The 21169-nt window shown below is 35.0% G+C and overlaps 1 protein-coding gene across 1 annotated transcript in view; it reads left to right on the top strand.

Annotated features, from left to right (window-relative positions):
* Nucleotides 1–12060: 12060 nt before the first annotated feature.
* Nucleotides 12061–21169, top strand: part of becn1 (beclin 1, autophagy related) — a 41835-nt gene continuing 32726 nt past the window's right edge. The window contains exons 1-4 of the mRNA XM_026249455.1: nt 12061–12172; nt 17170–17306; nt 17499–17693; nt 18961–19107. Coding sequence (XP_026105240.1) covers nt 12083–12172; nt 17170–17306; nt 17499–17693; nt 18961–19107 — 569 coding nt within the window. The 5' untranslated portion in view covers nt 12061–12082. The remainder of the gene's footprint in view (nt 12173–17169; nt 17307–17498; nt 17694–18960; nt 19108–21169) is intronic.

Raw genomic sequence — 21169 nt, 5'->3', positions numbered from 1 at the left:
ATATGTGTACCGAGTTTCATACGTCTACGAGCAAGAATGAATGATATATGGCCCTCCATATTCCAGGGGGCGCTGTAGAGCCCCTGTGCCACGCCCGTGTATCAGTCTCTGCCCGGCCCTAATGGCCGCAGGTTCCAATCTGTGTGCCAATTTTCAAGACTTTTTAAGCACGTTAAGGGCTCCAAAAGCCCCCGAGACGTTGGAAAAAAAATAATAATAATAATAATAATAAAAAATAATCCTAAGGAAAACAATAGGCCTCTCGCCCTTTGGGCTTGAGCCCTAATAATAAAAAATATAGCTGCAAGCAGCGATGGCGGGCTCAAGCCACCAATGCCATCGCCACCCCGGTGGCATCAGGTAAACTGTGCCCAGCGGGCACATGCATTCACAATATCCCTCTGGCAGTGAGGTTTTAAAGGATACGCCAGATAAAGGGTTAATCCGAATCATCTAGACTTTAAAATCACATTCACAGAACAATGTATATTTAACTTTAGTAACACTTTACAATAAGATTTCATTTATAAACATTATGTTAATATGAACAATATTTATATAACATTCATTCATGTCAGTTCATATTCCAAAATTAAACATTAAAACATTGTTTTATTGTGATTTTTTTTCCAAGCACATTTGACCAATTCCAAACCATATCAATCTTAATAACTACCATTATTTTTCATTTAATCATTTATGAGTGCTATACAATAGTCCAGGAAAGCTGGAAGAGAAAAACTCCTTATATTCATGTGTGCAGAATTATTAGGCATGTTTTCTTTTACAGATGAAATGCGCTAAAAAAAGAGTTTTAACTCAAACTGTAGAGTCGAAAATTATGAAATACCCATGATAAATATCAAACACACATGCAATACAGAAATGGATAAGTTAAGACTTGACCATTGTACAAAAAATGCTGACTGGGTCATGAGGTCAGAAAAGAAGAAGAAAAAAACAGGTCAAGAAGAACTGACAAAAAGAATTGCAAAATAATTAGGAATTAATGTGAAGATTAATTTTTAGTCAATTCTGCAAGACAGACTTTCAGGAAAGGAGGTGGAATAAAAATGAGCTCCTAAATCTTAATCCCGGATTCTGGAAGATATATTCCTCAAACCATCGGACAAGAGGAGGTGCTGCTGGTCCTTCACGAGTCACTCTAATCTGTTCATAAAGCCTATATATAAAGTCTTAATATATAGTATTTCACAATACTTCATGGTATTCTAATTCAATCATTTTTTGGAATCTTAGATCTCTCAGAACCTGGCACATTGTAATTCTGAGACTCCAGGAAAGTGTCAGTTCTGTAAAATGTTGGCGCTGGAGACTAAATGCTCCCTGATAGTTTCACACCTAATTCATTTAACACACACACACACACACACACATTACCCACAGTGACAGAGGGACAGAGTGACATCAGATGTATGATAGTTTTTTAATTTTCTATCATCCATATAGTGTTGTATAGTCATGAAACTATGCATATTTCCTCAGAATGACTTGTCTTCTATGTGTACATTTTTTTGAAGCATTTATAAGCTGCACTTTAAAAAAATAAAATACATTTACTGGTTACTTTTTTACTGTTATTTAAAAAAAAAATCACCACGACAAACCATTCAAGCTATCCAAAATTCATTCGCACCTCCTCTGTAAGATAAATTCTTTAAACAGTGGTAAAAGAGGATGTGGTGCTGATCCTTCAAGAGTCTCTGAAAACGTATCTGTCCATAAAGCCTATAAAGAATTATTCTTAATATACGGTTCACAATACTTCAGCTTGTTTTTCTAATTAAGTGAGGGTCATTTTATCAGTAAAATACATAAAATACATATTATTTTTCTTTGAAAGATTTCTATAAATGATTTAAATCATACTTGTTTCTACAATAATTATTTAAAAGTAATCCTATAGCTCCATCTGGTGGCCATTATTGGTATTAAGAATTGGCAGCTTGATTTATAAGTTATGATAGTTTTAATTTTATGCTGGCTCTTGAAAATGATAAAGCTATGAAACTTACTGTGCTTCCTTCAAATGATGACTTCTACGTATATAAAAAATTATGAATAGTTGGAATTAAACATTTTAAAGATATAGTAAAATAACTATTGTATTTTTTTATGTTACTTTAATAAATCGCTATGGCCACACCATTTAAGGTATCCTAAACCCATTTGAAATTTAACATCTTCAGTATATGGCTTCATGTTAAAACAGTTTGGTGTGAACTACTTGTGTCTTCTTGGAGGAGAATTAATTCATTTACAGGCTGAGTTTATCATAAATCCACAATAACATTTCTGAGTTCTGTATCAATCTGTGTTGTTGTTTGTTTATTTTTATTTTATTTATTTTTCATAGGAAGATAACTGACCCTTTACTCTCCTTTTTAATAAATGTGCTTATAAACCAAGAACAAGCTATTTATAGCTGTATTTATAAACTGCTTACTACTGACTATTAATATTGGGACAAGGCTTTATAAAGAATGAACTGACTATTTACTAATGAGTGCAGTTATTATAAAGTGTTATCAATGCATTTGCTAATGTTAACAAATTAGACATTATTTTACAGTGTTATCAAATCCCTTAAATGATTTGTAAATGTTTTGTAATGATTTTATTGACCTACAAGCATTTGTGAAAGTTCTGCTTGCATTACAGCTTAGTCTTGATCTGTGAGCTGAACAGATTTACTGTTACATCCATGAAATTATGTAAATTCAAATAAATATCATGTCACAGGATGTCAGAGGTCAGTATCAAATTAATTTGAAATTATTATTTGCAGCACAAATAAGGTTTTTTAGGGATTTTTAAAAATCCCTAAAACTGTCAAAAAAGGATAAGGCCTAAGATTTCTATGTGAGTGGCTAAATTTATTTGTTTTTATAACTATAATGCATAAACTATAAAATTATACAAAATGTATAAAAAAGTACAACAGTTATTCTTTTCCAATGTTTTTTATTTATTTAAACTTATTATTTTTTTTTTTTGGATTTACATTTAAAAAAATTAGCCTACTGCATTCATTCTAAACAGCTTGAATAAAACCTGTTAATATTTATTATAGACCACTGTAACTGTGTATAATCTAACAAACAAGTTTATTATGAAAATAAAAGTGTACACCAGATAAATTGGACGATAAAGAAATTGCTAACAATAGTATAATAGAGCATGTTTTAGGTTTTTAGGCGTTTAGATGCAGAAATGGACAAATCAAATGTAAAATAAAATGTAATTGATTTAATTAAATATAGATTAAGTCTTGTTAGAGCAAAATAATAAATAAATACGTACACATATTAAAAAAGCAGCCAAGATGAATGAGTTTAATTTTTTATATAGATTAAAATTGAAGACAGAAGCAGCTGGTATATGCGGTCACTTAATATTCAAATCCAGTAGATCCACTTCAGATTTATTTCTTAACAGTTTATGTCCACGTGGCTGTTTTCGTTTATATTCGCCAAGCTATTATGTATTTTGAAATAATCTTGTCCTTGATGTGTTCGTTCGTACGACGAAAGGCAGAATCCTGCAGCTCGAGAGATATTCTGCCAGTCGCGTTTTCAAGTAGTCTTGCACACTTAAACGGGTCACAAACACCTGCATTTAGCTCTTGTGTTATAATGGGTGTATTGTGTGCATTTATGGCAATATTTTATTTGAAAAAGCTCTTAAACAAGAATAAATTCGTTTGTTTTGAACTTGTGACACTGTAAGCGCTGATCGGAGGCGGTGATTTCAGATAGGCAGCCGCGAATATTTCATTTTCACACAAACAGTTCAAAAACATCTGAATTTAGCTCTTGGTGTGTTCTAATTGGTGAATTGTGTGATATCGCTTTAATATTTTATTTGTTAAAGCTATAAAACAAAAATAAACTCGTTTTTCTGAGCTCGTCATTCCACACGCTCATGCTCAGAGCGGTGATTCATCTCTCGTGTTTCTCACGTATCACTGACCACACATCAATTATTAATGAGCCCTGACCCGGTAATAATCATATATGTTGGTTTAGCTTGTCAGTGTGAATTAAATCCAAGTATTATTTTGTATTTTAACCGATTTAAAAATGAAACTAAAAGAGAGTCTCCTCCCTTTCAGTCGAATTTCCCTTTAAGGAATTGAACCTGTAGGGGAGCATTTTCTCTCAGACAATGTAAGTCTCAGCACATAATACTCAAACAGATGGACAGAGTGAGATGAGATGTCTGACAGTTTTTTAATTTTCTGTTATCCATACAGTGTTGTAAAGTCGTGAAACTATCCATATTTACTCAGAATGACTTTTTTTTGTATGAAAAAAGGTTTTGAAGTGTTTGGAATTTAAAAATGCAGGACAATTAATAATTCCATTTTTACTGTCATTTAAAAAAATCACCACGACAAAACCGTTCAAGCTATCCAAAATCCTTTGGCAATTTAAGTTGTTTAAAATGTTTTGGCATCATGTAGACAAAGTTTGGTGTGTATAGTGTTACTCTCCTCTGAGCAGTATGCATTAATTCACAGCTAAATGTAAAAAAAAATCCACATTCAAATCAAAATAGCTGACTTCCTGTTGATCGTAGCTGATGACTGTGAATTAGAAAGTTGTCCGTCTTGATAAGAACAATTTTTGTACCGAGTTTGGTGTCTGTAGCTAAAACTAACCCCCCCACTTTTGACAAAAGGTGGCGCTATAGAGTGCCTCTTCCACGCCCTCTTATGAACTTTTGCCAGTGTCTAGTTATCATAAATACTGATATGTGTTCTGAATTTCATGAAATTCTAAGCATGTTATATGCCTTAAAATCACCTGAGAAGTATTCAAGTTTGACATGTTGCCACGGCAACAATATTTTTAGATATCAATATCCCCCTAGCAGATTAATATAGGCTGTGTTTTAACATTATTCTGATGAAGTTTGAAGCAAATCGAGTAAAAATAAGATGCTGAATACAAAGCATTTTGAAAATGACACACTTCCTGCTGCCAGTTGGTGGCGCTATAACTTTGACTCCTAATAGTCACATATATGCGATCGACATCATACAATGAATAATCTGATGAAGTTTGATTAAAATCAGGAAATGTATGTGGATGGTATTAGACACTTCCTGTTTCTCATTTCTCGCCATAATTTCAACGCCTCGCCACGAGCAAACCGTTTGAGATATCAAAAATCCCCTGGCAATTTTTCATCCCCATTGTCTTGAGATCATGTTGACCGAGTTTGGCGGCAATCGAGTAAAAAACCTATGACAAGTATTTCAAATTCCAGAGCATATTGCTTTTTACATAACTCTAAATAGCTGACTTCCTGTTGGGCAGAGCCTATAACATGCAATACGCAAGTTGTTCGGCACGATGAGATCTAAATGTGTACTGAGTTTCATATTAATACGTGCAAGTATGTGTGAGCTATACATCAACATTTATGACTGTGTTCCAGGGGGCGCTGTAGAGCCCCTGTGCCACGCCCAGGTCCCAGCCTCTGCAGGCTCCTTAAGGCCACAGATTCCAAAGTGTGCGCAAACTTTCAAGAGTTTTTGAGTATGTTAAGGACCCCAAAAGCCCCCACAACTTTGACGACAAATATGAATAATAAACCCCAAATAGCCAACTTCCTGTTGGGCGGAGCCTATGATATGCAATTCGAAAGTTGTTTGTATTGATGAGTTCTATATGTGTACCGAGTTTTGTGCTTCTACGTGCAAGTATGTATGATATATGGCCCTCAGCATTCCAGGGGGCGCTGTAGAGCCCCTGTGCCACGCCCGTGTATCAGTCTCTGCCCGGCCCTAATGGCCGCAGGTTCCAATGTGTGTGCCAATTTTCAAGACTTTTTAAGCATGTTAAGGGCCCCAAAAGCCCCCGAAACCTTGAAGAAAAATAATAATAATAAATAATAATAATAATAATAATAATAATAATAATAACAAATAATCCTAAGGAAAACAATAGGGCTCTCGCCCTCCAGGCTTGAGCCCTAATAATCCTAAGGAAAACAATAGGCCTCTCGCCCTTTGGGCTTGAGCCCTAATAATAAACGGAGCAATTCCAAGAGGGTCCTCACACCATCGGTGCTCGGGCCCTAATTACGAATCCTTAAGCTATCCAATAGCTATTAAAAGACATACACAATAAGTGATTATAACATGATAGGCAAATGGACTGCTAAGCGATGGACTGATATTAATTTAGAAGTCTTTTTGAGTTCATTTAGGTCCATGTATATGTAGAAAAGACAGTTTCTTTGCCATTGTCTTGACAAAGATTTCTGTGGAGACCAAGAGGTTCAAGGTTATGTATAATATATATATATATTTAAATCAGGATTTTTGTATGAATCATTTGAATAAATGGATGGTGAATTACTTATTCTTAATGGAAATCACTTGTCACTACCTTAAAAGTGAAGCTGTTCCATACATGCACAATAGTGGTTTTCCACTGACATCCAAAAGGCCAACATTTGTGTAAAGTGTAATGTAAATCACACAATGTACACAGAAGATATGAGACACTACGCGTTTTCAAAATGTCTGGCAAGTTATATTAGCAAAAAGATCATGAAAATATTACTAATTTTAAATCTGTACTTTCTTGACATCATTATAATAAACATCTGTATCAATTTAGAGAAAGAGCAAAACAGGATTTTCAAAGTTAAAAACATTGAAAAACACAAGGTTAAAAAACATTGTCATTTTGTCAAAATATCATTTTAAAATTACCTAAATTCTCATAGATCCCCAAACGGTTCGCGCAAAGCTGTTCAAAAGATTCAGTTTCCTTAAAGCCCACCTTTCGGTAGCATACTGTGTTCTGATTGGTCAACTGACATAGTTTTGATTGGTTGTTCCGCACACAACTTCATGGTAAACAATGCGTTAGCATCTTTTTGGGGTGAATTTTGTCTTATTCCTCTTATCGCGAAGCAAACAGTAAAATAAAAAACTTGAACAGTCTCGCTGCTTTTTCTTCTGTGTGGGTGTATTCAAACTGCGTGCTTCAGTTTGAATCTGAATAGCGCGTTCAGCGCGGGGGCGTGGTCACATTAGATATAATGAAGGGAGACGTGAAAAACGGACATTGCGTTGTTTTCATATGGATTACTTTATCACAGAATATCTGTTAGCAGCACTTGTTACGCTTCATTTTAATGACGTGTTTGTAAATGAAAATCAGTACAGACAAAGGCTGCAGACAGCACACATACTGATAAGACGCTCGGGAGAAAACAAACACATAACTTCATAATCATACTTCGCGTTGTGATTCGGAGATGCTTGTTGGTCCAGAGTTCCGTTTCTCCCAAGACGGTAGGCAGAGATTATTATGCAAAGTGTTCCTAGTGACGTACATAGAGATGGGCAAAATATTTGAAATCTATAACGACTCGTTACAGCGATTCAGAGTCGACTCCTTACTTTAGAAGCCAATAACTTTATAAATCGTGTACTTTTTGGTTTAATTACTTTGCACATTGTTTACACTGATGGACAGCTACATCATACACTGTAACACAGGTAATTTTTGATTTCCCATCTGTGTGGCTCTTTAATGTAAATCACAGGATGGATGCAGAGAATATAGGACCCTTTTTGTTTCCCATTCTTACGTTTTTAACGCATCAACATGGCAACACAGTTCGAAGTAAAAAATCTAAATCTAGTTAGCTTTCTGCTGGCTGGAGCTAATTAAAGTTCTAGCTTAAGTTCTAGTTCTAATAAAAGCTAGTGCTGGGTACCACTGGCCACAGCCAAAACAAATGCCCACAGAATAAATAAATCTTGCTAAGCTTCTAAAGGGTGAAAAATATCTTGAGTTTTAATGTATTCTGAGAACAAGAAATATGCATGGAATGTTGTGGAGCTGATGAGCCACATCTCTCCTTGAATTGCAGTATCAAATTAAAAGAATACTGCTTAAGACAAATTTGTCTTATAGCTTTCATGAGTTTTTAACCATGGTACAGTGCAGGAAAATTGAAAAATTACACATTCCATCCAACATGGTGAACTTTGTTACAATTTCAGTGCACATCAGAGAAACTTCATCCTGACCATATCCTGTGTTTGGGGGAGCTGTAGAGCCCCCTGACCAGGGCCTAGCCCAAGCACAGCAATTTTTTATTTTTATTTGCAGGAGTCTGTGATGTGATGTGTGACCAAAAAACATTTTTAAACACTTTTTTAAGGTTATTTACATGAAATTATGCATAATTTATTGTTATGTAGCCACACTGGGTTGTACATAATTATTAACTCAAATGATATATAGGGAATTTGAATAATTAATCAGGAATATGATTAATATATATATATATATATGTATTAGGGGTGTAACGTTTCACAAAATTCACGGTTCGATACGATTCACTGGTGTCACGGTTTGGTTCGGTATGGTTCGGTACGTTTTAGATACAGCAAAAAGAAAAAATTGGCAGATAAATGTCCTTGATTTTTAAAAAATGTTTTATTTATTAAAACTAACAAAGTATGTTTCTTGTTTTTTTTTTTACATTGAACAGTGATGGAGCTATTCTTTACCCATCTTCTATGGTGTTTTCTTAGCAGCATACTGTATAAAACAAAAAGCTCCTTGTAAAAAAAAAAAAGAAATGTTATATTGTTGTAGTAGTTATGAACAAATAAAAGATGTAACTTTTTATATGGAACTCTAGAACTCTTTATATTGAGTGTGTTTTTACTCAATTGGTTCTCTACAGGGCTTATGTTTTTTGGAACAAAGCAGGAATTACGGTCTGGCTGAAATGGGCTCGTGAAGGAATATTGTAAAGGGGCTCAATTACATGTTCTTAAAACCTGCGTTTTCCACTATAGGCGCTCGCTCACTCAGTACGCGCTGAAGGCTCGTTGCATATGGCTAAAGGGTCTTTCACATAGGACGCGGTATGCGCGGCGCAGGACCCTGGGCTCAGCGTTGCCCTTCAGATACAACGCGATTCGCGCTGCACTATGCCAAGAGCAAACTAGGTGGAGTTTTCAAAACTGCCCATGCATACGTTCTATTTATAACAGTTCTTCTATATAATAACATGCAGGCCTGTTAATTGTATCGTACTGCTCAGGAAATTCCGACAAAGTACAGTACTAGTCCATTTTGATTTCCGTGCTTGTTTGGATGCCCCGATCGATTGGTAAAGTGCACCCAAACACCAGACCTGTTGGTTATTGGAGGATCTTCTATTTCTGGTCTGTTAAACGCATTGGCCATTTTGCAACGAGCCTTCAGCGCATACTGAGTGAGCGAGCGCCTGACTGAGTAGCCTAACATAAACATATAAGCTGGTGTTTTTTTCTTCTTCGGGGGTGTCAGGGGCGTTGCCTGTTACGTCGTTTGGGTTATTGGGCTACCTTGTTGAACGCATATCATTATATTTCACAATTTTTTTATTATTTTCCAAACATAATTAATTAGCCCAACGAACCGTTCGGTACATAATGCGTACCACGTACTGAACCGAAAGCCTCGTACCGAACGGTTTAATACAAATAAGCGTATCGTTACACCCCTTATATATATATATATATATATATATATATATATATATATATATATATATATATATATATATATATATATATATATCATATGACAGTTACATTAATATTATTGATTATGAAAAATAGCTCAATTGCATTTATCAATAACTCATTACAGGGCACTGTAATTTACTCATATGGCAATATTCCATTCTTCATATCAATTATGGTGATATCTCTTACTGTAAATTACCACAAATCAAACAGTGGTTTGTCCAGCAAACGGCCGTAAGATTAACTTGTCAATTTTCTATAAAGTTATCACTTCTTATAATTCAAGGAAAATATTATCTGGCCATGAAAACATTATCCTATCATTATGATAAATTTAGTTACTCAAAGTAAACAGCATGTAGCTAAAGATCAGACACTTCATTGACTCGTAATGTGAGCGGTTCAGAGGCAATCATGAATATATATGGGTTTTTAATAATTGAACTAATAATACATCAAACTACAAATCACACAGAGTAAATACGCGTACGACAATACAGACAGTAAACTTTGTACAAGACATAACGGAATCCAAATGAGGGAGAGAGAGAGAGAGAGAATGAATGAGAGAGAAAGGAAGAGAGAGAGAGGTGAATGAGAGAGAATGTGGCCACAGAATGAGCTCAGTTATGCAAACTCACAGACAGTAAGCCTTGAAAGACAACAACGAATCAAATCATAGGCAAACTTTAAACAGCATTTAAATCTCCATAGAAAATGATATTTGCAAGTGTCTCTCGTGATGCTTTGTGCGTGGTCTTTTGAAACCAGCGTGCATGTGGTTCTGTTCTGTCTTCCGGGGGTTGCTGCGGAATCGCACGTTTTTTGAAAAGTCCAACAAAACAATGTTTCGGAATTCGTCTTCCTCGTGTGGAGAGGCGAATAGCCGAATAAACTTAGTAATGAAAAGAAACAAAAACGACGAAAATGGAAGCTCCTGAAGGAGCCATGAGAACGGCTGTCCTCTCAGCCTCCGTGCTGAGAGGGGACGGCGATAGGAGGGCGGCCCAAGGCCGCGCAGAAGGACGAGCAGGGTCCGAGGCGTGGAAGCGAAGAAGCGAAGAGTAAGAGAGTAAAAGGAACTTCCTGGGTCAGCTCTTATGGTTCATGCCTCTGTTCGCGTGGTCAACCAATGAACGTCCGTGATCTGAAGTGGGAAAAAGTTCCTTTGTCTCTGTGGAAACACCCACCCTAATAAATTAGGGATTATCAGATTTCAGCAGTGATATTCTAGCAAGTCCGTAATTCAAGATTAATACATTTTTCATTAATTTGCTTTATATAAGTGGGTCCGTCAAAGCATGACAATTAAACAGATACCAAAAATAACATATATAAATGATCAAAACATAAAGTTGCATTCCAAAGCAGAATTACACACATTTAAAGTTTGAAATTTAAAGTATATAGTGTGTTAATCACACATTTTGATTAACACACTATATAAACTGCAGACACTCCAGTTTATATGGGGGAAAATCTAATGCACCAAAAAGGTAATACTCTATACATTTAGACTACATTTGAGTACATTTTACCATTCTCTTTCCTAAGAGTTAGCTTCCCTGTCCTGTTTGTTAGGTCATAAAGTTTTACGACCTGGTCAGGAGTAGTGTTACAACCCATGGTTCTATTTGAGAACATTCATTCCAAAAACATTTCGCCTTTACAATTCAGCAACTTTAACCATTTACACAGGATTAACCATTTTTATGCAATACACAAACATTCAAAATACATATTATTAATAAAATGACGAAGGTAAAGAACTTTAAGAAAGGTTTGTTTGTGTGTGTGTTGTGGAATGTGTTTCATTTCTCCTTTGAGGCTGCTCACGGGTATCCCTGGACAGTCTCAATAGGTGTAAAAACTGTCATCCACGGCAGGATGTTACCGACTTCACGGCGCCCCAAATGGTGAATTATGTTGTAAAACGAAGGTCCTTGTTTACTCACGTTCTGGTCTTTGAGTGCAGAATGTGTTAGAGTCAGGATTCATTAATATGGAACAGATGGCTGAAATACCATCAGCTCATTAGTGTTACAGTTATTAGTAAATGCATGTAACGTGTAACAATGACACAGTAAAATAAAGTATTACCGCATTGTCTGTCTCACACACTTTGCCATGTTTATTATTATTATTATTATATATATTTTTTTAGTTCTGAACTTTTTTAGTTAACAGAAAAATACACATATCATTGCATGCTATTTTCTCAAGTAGGGTAATGTTCCTGTTCTGTAAATCCCTTTTTTAAAATCACATTTGTGATTCTCAGTTAATGCATAATTGTGTCTCTAGTCCGTTTTTTTTTATATCTTTGTATCTCTATTATATGCATATTTATCTATATTTATTGATATCTATTTATTATTTATTGATATTCATGTGATGTGTTATATGCAACTCTTGTGAACTGTAACAGCAATGTGCTGAGCTTAAAGATTAAATATTACAATTGTATGATGGTGTATTAATTAGCTGTTTGTGTTCTTTAGGATGATGTCAACCGAAAGTGCAAATAGTTTCAGTCTAATTGGAGAAGCTTCAGATGGAGGAACCATGGAGAACTTGAGTCGCAGGCTGAAAGTATGGATTCATTAATACAAAACTGCACTATACAACTATACACAATTTCATATTTACATCATATTTACATCTTGGCAGACACAAAAGTAGTACAATAAAGCAGAGGATTTATTAGTTACAGTTGATTTCATTTATCTATAATCGATCTGATAATTTTTGCATTGCTGTTGATATTGCTATTTTAAACCATTAGTCAGAACAAAAAGCATTTGAAGGATGATGTGCACAATTCTGTTATTTGACACCAATATACCAATATGACACCAAAGCAAAACAAAACAACTATGTGTGTATATATACACACATAGTATTAACCAGACTTCCCAAGTTTTCAAACATATCAAAGTGCATTTCATAATATTTCATTCCCATAATTTAATAAAATGCGACACAAAATGTGGCCACTATTTAAATAAAACAATGGGACTTAAAAAGATAGGACAGATTATTAAAATGTCCTAATGTTTAAACTCCCGTTCTCTCATTATGATCAACGAAGTGCACACAGGATGTAAATGACATTCATTGTGTAATGTAGTCAACTTCATTGATTTATATTTAAATAATTGACAACATAGGTGATTTTAAAAGCAGTGCTGTTTACTTGCTTTCTATATTTAGTCCATTCACAATTCATGTAAAACCTTTATTTTTCATGCACACACATTTAAATGCAAGTATGATTATGCTAAATTATAAGTCAGAAAATTATTGGGGATTGACAGTGATAATTATAAAAATGGATGGAAAAAATTTCAACATTTGCAAATCCGTGTTGGTTGAGCATATGTTTAATATAGTTTAAAAAGCATCTAAACATTTTTGTTCCTATTGTGATTAGAAACAAATTTATCTCTATATTGTTGTTAGCATGTTGCATTGCTTATGCATATAATAATTCATATATCAGTTAAATCTATATATCTCAGTTAATAAGTAGACAAAGTAGGCTATTACAGATTACTTATTAAAACTATAACTATAATGGCTAAAACTTAAAAAAAAAAGGAATAACTAAGTAGTATTTTTAGTGTGTGTATATATATTCACAGCCACCGTGTGGCTTTAGTAAAAAGGTGAATGGTGAGAAATATGCATTTAAAGACATAAATATACTTGGAATATGTCAAAGTCATTTATATGTGCCAATTTTCCTGTTGCCAGCAGGTGGCGCAATCATTATAAGGAAATATTGGCCTTCAGATTTTTATGCATAAGTTAAAACAACTTCGCTGGCTGTGGCGAGAAATCAAATTTTGTCATGGCGTTATGGACAAGCCCTTTAACAAAAACTCAAGATCTCCATAATTTAACATTGCACAGGCCTTTAGATTAGACTGACCACAAAAAATACATTAATGTCAAAAGATTTCTAGGAGTAGTTTGTCGCAGCATAAAACATGTCACTTCATGTTGCCAGCAGGTGGCGCTATGACTATAACTGAATATGGGCATGTAGATCTGTTAAGGGCAGAAGTCTTATCTAACATGTGAAGTTTGGGGCAGATTGGACATTGTATGTCTGAGTTACAGCAACTTCCTTTTTCATGGCGAAACATCAAAATTTGTCAGGCCGCCATGGACACGCCCTTTAACAAAACCTCAAGATCTTCACAAATTAACATCGCAAAGGCCTTTAAATGATTTTAAATTAAGCAACACATGAGGCAGAACCTTCAAAATACCAACAAGGTAGGCAGATATCTTCATATTGTTCCAGTTAAAAGTGTGAAATTCTCTTGTCAGAACGTCTACACGACAAATTGATTATCATCACCGAAACGGGTAGTTTTCCACATTTAGAAAAATATTAGATTACAAATTTTCTATGAAAATATACTTCATTAATGCCTGATTATATCTACTGAGTAAAAAATTTGCTAAATCATCATGGTTTCTCTGTTGTTAGCAAAACATACTAAGACACCTCATCCTCCGCAACACCATTTTCACTCACCGCAACAATTTAAGGCCAGTTGGTAATGAGAATTTAATCATACAGACTATTTTTAAATGTATAAAATTAGTTATTAAATTAAATATTATTTAATAACAAAACAAAAAAGCTTAAGCAAAGGCTAGGGTGACCAATTTCAGAGAAAACGTTTATACCAACCCACCAAACCCCAGGAAGTAGAGAGACATTGTGGGTTAGAGGTTACAGCAGGAGTAGTTATCAAAAATTGTTGGGAAGCCTACACAAATGTTGGTGCATCTATCATTATGAGGACTTTCTATAAGTGTAATGATTTTTATACTGAGCAACAGAACTATGTGTGTGTTTTTGTGTGTGTGTGTGTGTGTGTGTGTGTGCGTTTGCGCGCACTGCTGTGTGTGTGCACTTTGGATGGGTTAGATGCAGAGCACAAATTCTGAGTATGGGTCACCATACTTGGCTGTATGTCATATTGGAATAATTTCTAAAGGATCATTTGACACTGAAACCTGGAGTAATGATGCTGAAAATTAAGCTTTGTCACCACAGAAATAAAATTCTGGTTTAAAGTATATTAAAAAGATAACCATCACTTTATCATAATATTACTGTTTTTACTGTAGTTCTGATCAAATAAATGCAGCCTTGATGAGCAGAAGAGGCTTTAAAAAACTTTTATTATTTTTTATTATTGATGCTAAACTTTTGAATGGCAGTGTATTTAGATATGACAAAATGCAGCAGTTTTAAATTCTAATTCAAAAACAATTATTAAAGAATGGTTAGGTTAAATTGAAGGAGAACATCTTTATGGAAATAAGAAAAATATATTGTGAACCATCTTTTTAGGAATGAGCGATTTTTGAAAAACTTTAGGTAAACACTTGGGTGTACTCTTTACCAGAACCAACTCTTTCAGTAGAAAGAAAAAAATCCACTTGAGTTACCATAGACTACATTCCCACTGTCAATGACAATTAATAAATAGTTATTACATAATTATATGATTATTACATAAAATATAAAATAAAATAAGAAACATTATTTTGTAATAATGTATTGTGAATATTTTTTTAATAATAAAACTAAAATTACAAAACTAATATTAGTCTGGTTTGTTTTCTAACATTGCACTATTAAGTATTTATTTTTGTGGAAAACCACAGGGTCCCCTTTAAACAGCTTCTCTTAAAACTTATTCATAAAGCAGCTGTGACAGAATTTTACTAAGGAATGGGGAGAAATCTTAAGCTAAGAAAAAGAGTGAGGATGACCTTTTTGGTATGGATGATGTCAGCATGATTACTAACTACACCCACAGTGATTGGCTGATAAGGGATGGGTCTCTGTCAGTTATTTTATAATAGAAATATTGTAGAATGAGATATCATGTTGCCATAATCAAATAAAGATTGAACTAGAGTGTCACTAATTAAACAAGCATATGTTCAGCTAATTGTCAGCCTCTACATGTCTGCATCTTATAAATAATTGTTATATGTATAAGCAGCCTTTTAATTAACAGACTAGAATTATTATGGCTTATAAAACAGTAAGATTTAGTACAAAGGTAAAATAAATCCAAACTGGATTGCTGTGGAAACAGCCATTTTAGGATTGTGTATGATTTGGTCTTTGTGATTTAGCTGTCCTCTTGATTACCACTAACTTTTCACAGATTTAAGAGCTGATTTTTACATAAAAACACTTTATGAAGTACTTGAAGAAGAGTCAAAGAGTCCTAAAGATGTGGAGTTAGGAGCAACATTTAGTTTCACTTAAAATATTTTGTGAAAATGGCCCCTGGTGTTTTTACCCTATGTTATCTAGTTATGAAGCACTGCAAAATAATTTATGCCAATATTATCTAATTTATTTTCTACATTAAATATTATTTGTTTGACTATACCACATACTTAATATTCCTATTATCATTACCGAAATCATGAACCTCATCTCCGTAACCTATGTATCATTACCGCAACATGCATTCTTTTAAGATTTATTTAAGAAATTGAAAAATTTTAAATGTATGTGCAGAATCTATACATTATGTTCTTTCAGGTTTGGCACATCATTTTGAAAATATTTCAGTTTTTAAAGAAAAAATTTATAAAAATGGGTTGCAAAATGCAGAAGGTGTTGCGGTAATGAGAGAAATAATTGAAAAACACACAAAAATGTTATTATAAAAATATATTTTATACCAAAGTTTCAAGTAACTGTGCATGACTGTTAATAAACCATTTAAAAAAATGTGAAAATGTATTATTTTTCCCCATGGCACTGGACTTTTCAGAGTGTTACGGTAATTAGATTTTTAACAACATGTTTTGGAAAATATGTTCAAAAAATTGTTAAATTGTCAGTAAAACTTATTTCAATTTATGGTCACCGACATTTCAGACCTGGCTCTTAATGCTTAAAAAGAAAATTTGTTGATACAAACATTTTTTAAAATGTCATATATGAAATCTTTGAAACTACGATTTCGTGAGAATCACCCATTTTAGTGAGCTAGGCTACATATATAAAAAAAAAAAAATCTCACATACACCTTTTATGCTCCGATGAAAAGGATAATATAACACATAATTCATATTATATAAATAATAGTTCACGGCTGTTAATGTTTCAAATCTAAAAAAAGTTGTAGTACTGTGTAGCTTAAAGAAAATATAAGCACAGGCACAGACATTTATCCTGCTTTAATTTGTTCTAAGAAACACACATAACTTCATAAGTACTAAATTTTCACCTGTGAATATTAAATATTTTAACTACAGTGTTGCTCTTTAATTTTCCCTGATTGCAGCTGTCAAATGTAAATCATCTGGCAAAGCTGACAGCTATTTGCAAAAATGTGCTTTGATGCATTTGTTTGATAACTTGTGGTTTAAGCACCACTCAGCAGTCAAAAGCTGCAAATGCACTTTGCAGAAGCAGCAGTGACGGCGACCACCGTGATAAAAGGCTCATTCTTGTTGGCCACCTACTGTAACATAGGTTGAGTGGATGGATGGAAAAGAATCTAGGGTTCATGTATGTGTTTTTCCTGCAGGTGACAAGTGATCTGTTTGATATCATGTCTGGTCAGACAGACATTGATCACCCACTGTGTGAGGAGTGCACGGACACACTACTCGACCATCTGGACACTCAGCTAAGCATGACAGAAAATGAATGCCAGAATTACAAGTTAGTGTCACTCACACTCAAAACATCTCAAGTAACTTAAAGCTGCTTTACTTTATTATTATGTAAGTGGGATGTGTTATTTGCCTGGTTTAAAGGGTTTGTATCATTATTTTTGTCATTAAACATTTTTAGTCAGTACATGACTGACATCATTGACTTCAGTGGGACACTCAATTGGCTCTTAATTGTTAGGAGCTGTTTAGAGTTGCTGTCTCAACTACCAGAGGAGGAGGAAGCCAGTCTACTGAATGCATTGCAGCAGTTGAAACAAGAGGAGGAATCTCTGATCCAGGAGCTTGAGAGCATTGAAGTGCAGCGTGAAGCCGTGGCCAAAGAGCTGGCTGAGGGACGCAACCATAACCAGCTGATGGAAACCGAAGAACTTCAGTACATACGAATGAGAATATTTACTAAGAATTCATATCTTTCTTTCTTTCTTTCTTTCTTTCTTTCTTTCTTTCTTTCTTTCTTTCTTTCTTTCTTTCTTTCTTTCTTTTGCCTTTATTTTACAGAATAGTGGAGAAGTTACAGGAAAGTACAGGGAGGGGTGGGGGGACGGGATTGAGACATGAGCCAGTCTGAACGTAAACCAGGGTCTCCATAAGCTTAACAGCTCTTTATATATTATATATGGGAGCAACACACTTAAAATGATTGAAAAATGCAGATGGATCAGTTACATCTGCATATATATATATATATATATATATATATATATATATATATATATATATATATATATATATTACCATTAGCATCTTGGAAACAGAGCTTACTTGTGTGTTTGCCCTGAGAGCCATTTTATTAATTTCTTTGAGGTCTTGTTCAATGGTGACAATCCCACTAATGTATAGTATGTGAGATGCCCACAACTACACAGTGATTTTCCTTGCTCACACATGAGCTGCAGATTTGCTGTTATTACATGTCTTTCAATAACAGCCTCTTTGCAAAACTTGTATTACTTTGCTTGTATTATAAACTATTAATAATGTATTCTGAAATGTACTTCTCAAACTGTTAAGAACAGACTTCTGTCAAAAAAAAAAAAAAAAAACTGATAGCTTTGGGAGAAGCTAGCTATTTTTAATATAAAATATGAGGGCTGTCTGGAAAGTATCCAGCCATGTAATTTGAAAAATAGAGACATTCATCCCATAATACCATTGAACATCACCTTTGAAAGCAAAGAGATTTCAGACCGTCTGTGAGATTCGAGAAATCAGATGAGGCAGCTTTTGGTTTTTGATTCCAACAAAGGATTTTGCTGAGTACTTTGAACAGTGGATGAGATGCTTGGAAAACTTTGTGAGGTATCAAGGTGCCTACAATGAAGAGGACTGCATTGAAGAGTACTACATTGAGGAATACATTTAAGTGGACATTGTCTTGTGTACAGTGGTTCTTGTATCTTATATTTTTTTTGAGAAAAGTCTCTATTTATCTTATTAAATGGCTGGATCCTTTCCTGACAGCTCTCGTATGTCATACATGATTTGCAGTTATAGTTGTATTAGAAGCATGTTTATAGTGCATTGAACATATTTTTCTTTAAAGATTGAGGAAAAATGTATTCCTCATGATGACACTTTTAATTTATTTTTTTTGTCAGTTTCCAAGTAAATGCCCTCATCTTTGTCTGTTTCTGTCTCAGGTATCAGAAGGAGTACTGCGAGTTTAAGAGACAGCAGTTGGAGTTGGATGATGATCTTAAGAGTGTGGACAATCAAATGCGTTACTGTCAGATTCAGTTGGACAGACTCAAGAAGACCAACGTTTTCAATGCCACCTTTCATATCTGGTTTCAAATCTCTTTATAAAATCTCTTTAGTTTTAGGACCATCATCCAAATGGTCCCACTTTATAGTATGTGCCCCTACTACCTGTGTACCTGCATAGTAACTGTTTGTGTACATAGTATGTAACCACAGTGTAAGTACATAGTATCTACAGTTCTAGTGTTTGTGTAACTACACATGTGTAACAACCCTCAGGAAGGTTTGCTTAAGTACAAATTTGTAACAGGACATTGGTAACAACACTTTTTTCACTTCATCAAGTACTCGTGTAACAGGAATTATATAACTACATTTTGTAACAACTTGTATAAGAGTCATTGGAACCATTTGATCCAGGGGGTAGGTTTAGGGGTGGAAATGGGATCCAGGGGGTGGAAATTGGTAGATTTAAGGATACGTAAAGTAGAAGGAGTTGGATCTCAACTTGGAGTTGGTGCAACACTATAATACCAGTGTACTTACATGGGAACTGTCCACAATATATAGTGTAACATTCTGGACACCAACCACAATTTATATGTAAAGCCTAACTTACTGGCCACTGCTGTGTAACTTCAGAGTAATTACATGTTAAATCTAGTGTAACACTTTCTTTTAAGTGCTGTTAGTCCTGTGACACATTTGTACTTTCATTAACAAAGTGTTATCAAATTCCTGTTACCCAGTTGTACAGTCGTGGCCAAAAGTTTTGAGAATTGCATAAAAATTAGTTTTCAAAAAGTTTGCTGCTAAACTGCTTTTAGATCTTTGTTTCAGTTGTTTCTGTGATGTACTGAAATATAATTACAAGCACTTCATGTGTTTCAAAGGCTTTTATTGACAATTACATGACAAAGAGTCGTGTGTTGGCCCTTCTTTTTCAGGACCTCTGCAATTCGACTGGGCATGCTCTCAATCAACTTCTGGGCCAAATCCTGACTGATAGCAACCCATTCTTTCATAATCACTTCTTGGAGTTTGTCCGAATTAGTGGGTTTTTGTTTGTCCACCTGCCTCTTGAGGATTGACCACAAGTTCTCAATGGGATTAAGATCTGGGGAGTTTCCAGGCCATGGACCCAAAATTTCAACATTCTGGTCCCAGAGCCACTTAGTTATCACTTTTGCCTTATGGCATGGTGCTCCATCGTGCTGGAAAATGCATTGTTCTTCACTAAACTGTTGTTGGATTGTTGGAATAAGTTTCTGTTGGAGGGTGTTTTGGTACCATTCTTTATTCATGGCTGTTTTTTGTTTTTTTGGGGCAGAATTGTGAGTGAGCCCACTCCCTTGGATGAGAAGCAACCCCACACATGAATGGTGTCTGGATGCTTTACTGTTGGCATGACACAGGACTGATGGTAGCGCTCACCTTTTCTTTTCCGGACAAGCCTTTTTCCAGATGCCCCAAACAATCGGAAAGGGGCTTCATCGGAGAATATGACTTTGCCCCAGTCCTCAGCAATCCATTCACTGTAATTTCTGCAGAAGATCAATCTGTCCCTGATGTTTTTTTTGGAGAGAAGTGGCTTCTTTGTCCCTTCTTGACACCAGGCCATCTTCCAAAATTCTTCGCCTCACTGTGCGTGCAGATGCGCTCACACCTGCCTGCTGCCATTCCGGAGCAAGCTCTGCACTGGTGGCACTCCGATCCCGCAGCTGAATCCTCTTTAGGAGGTGATCCTGGCGCTTGCTCGACTTTCTTGGATGCCCTGAAGCCTTCTTTACCAGAATTTAACCTCTTTCCTTGAAGTTCTTGATGATCCTATAAATTGTTGATTTAGGTGCAATCTTAGTAACCACAATATCCTTGCCTGTCGAGCCATTTTTATGCAACGCAATGAACATTTCAAGCCTGCAATTCTAACCCAATCAGCCTGACATAATGATCTCCAACCTTGTGCTCGTCAACATTCTCACCTGAGTTAACAAGACGATTACTGAAATGATCTCAGCAGGTCCTTTGATAGCAGTGAAATGCAGTGGAAAGGTTTTTTTGGGATTAAGTTCATTTTCATGGCAAAGAAGGATTATGCAATGCATCTGATCACTCTTCATAACATTCTGGAGTATATGCAAATTGCTA

This window comes from Carassius auratus, unplaced genomic scaffold, assembly GCF_003368295.1.
Source record: "Carassius auratus strain Wakin unplaced genomic scaffold, ASM336829v1 scaf_tig00021163, whole genome shotgun sequence".
Lineage (NCBI taxonomy): Eukaryota > Metazoa > Chordata > Actinopteri > Cypriniformes > Cyprinidae > Carassius > Carassius auratus.
This window is presented reverse-complemented; position numbering and strand designations above follow the sequence as displayed.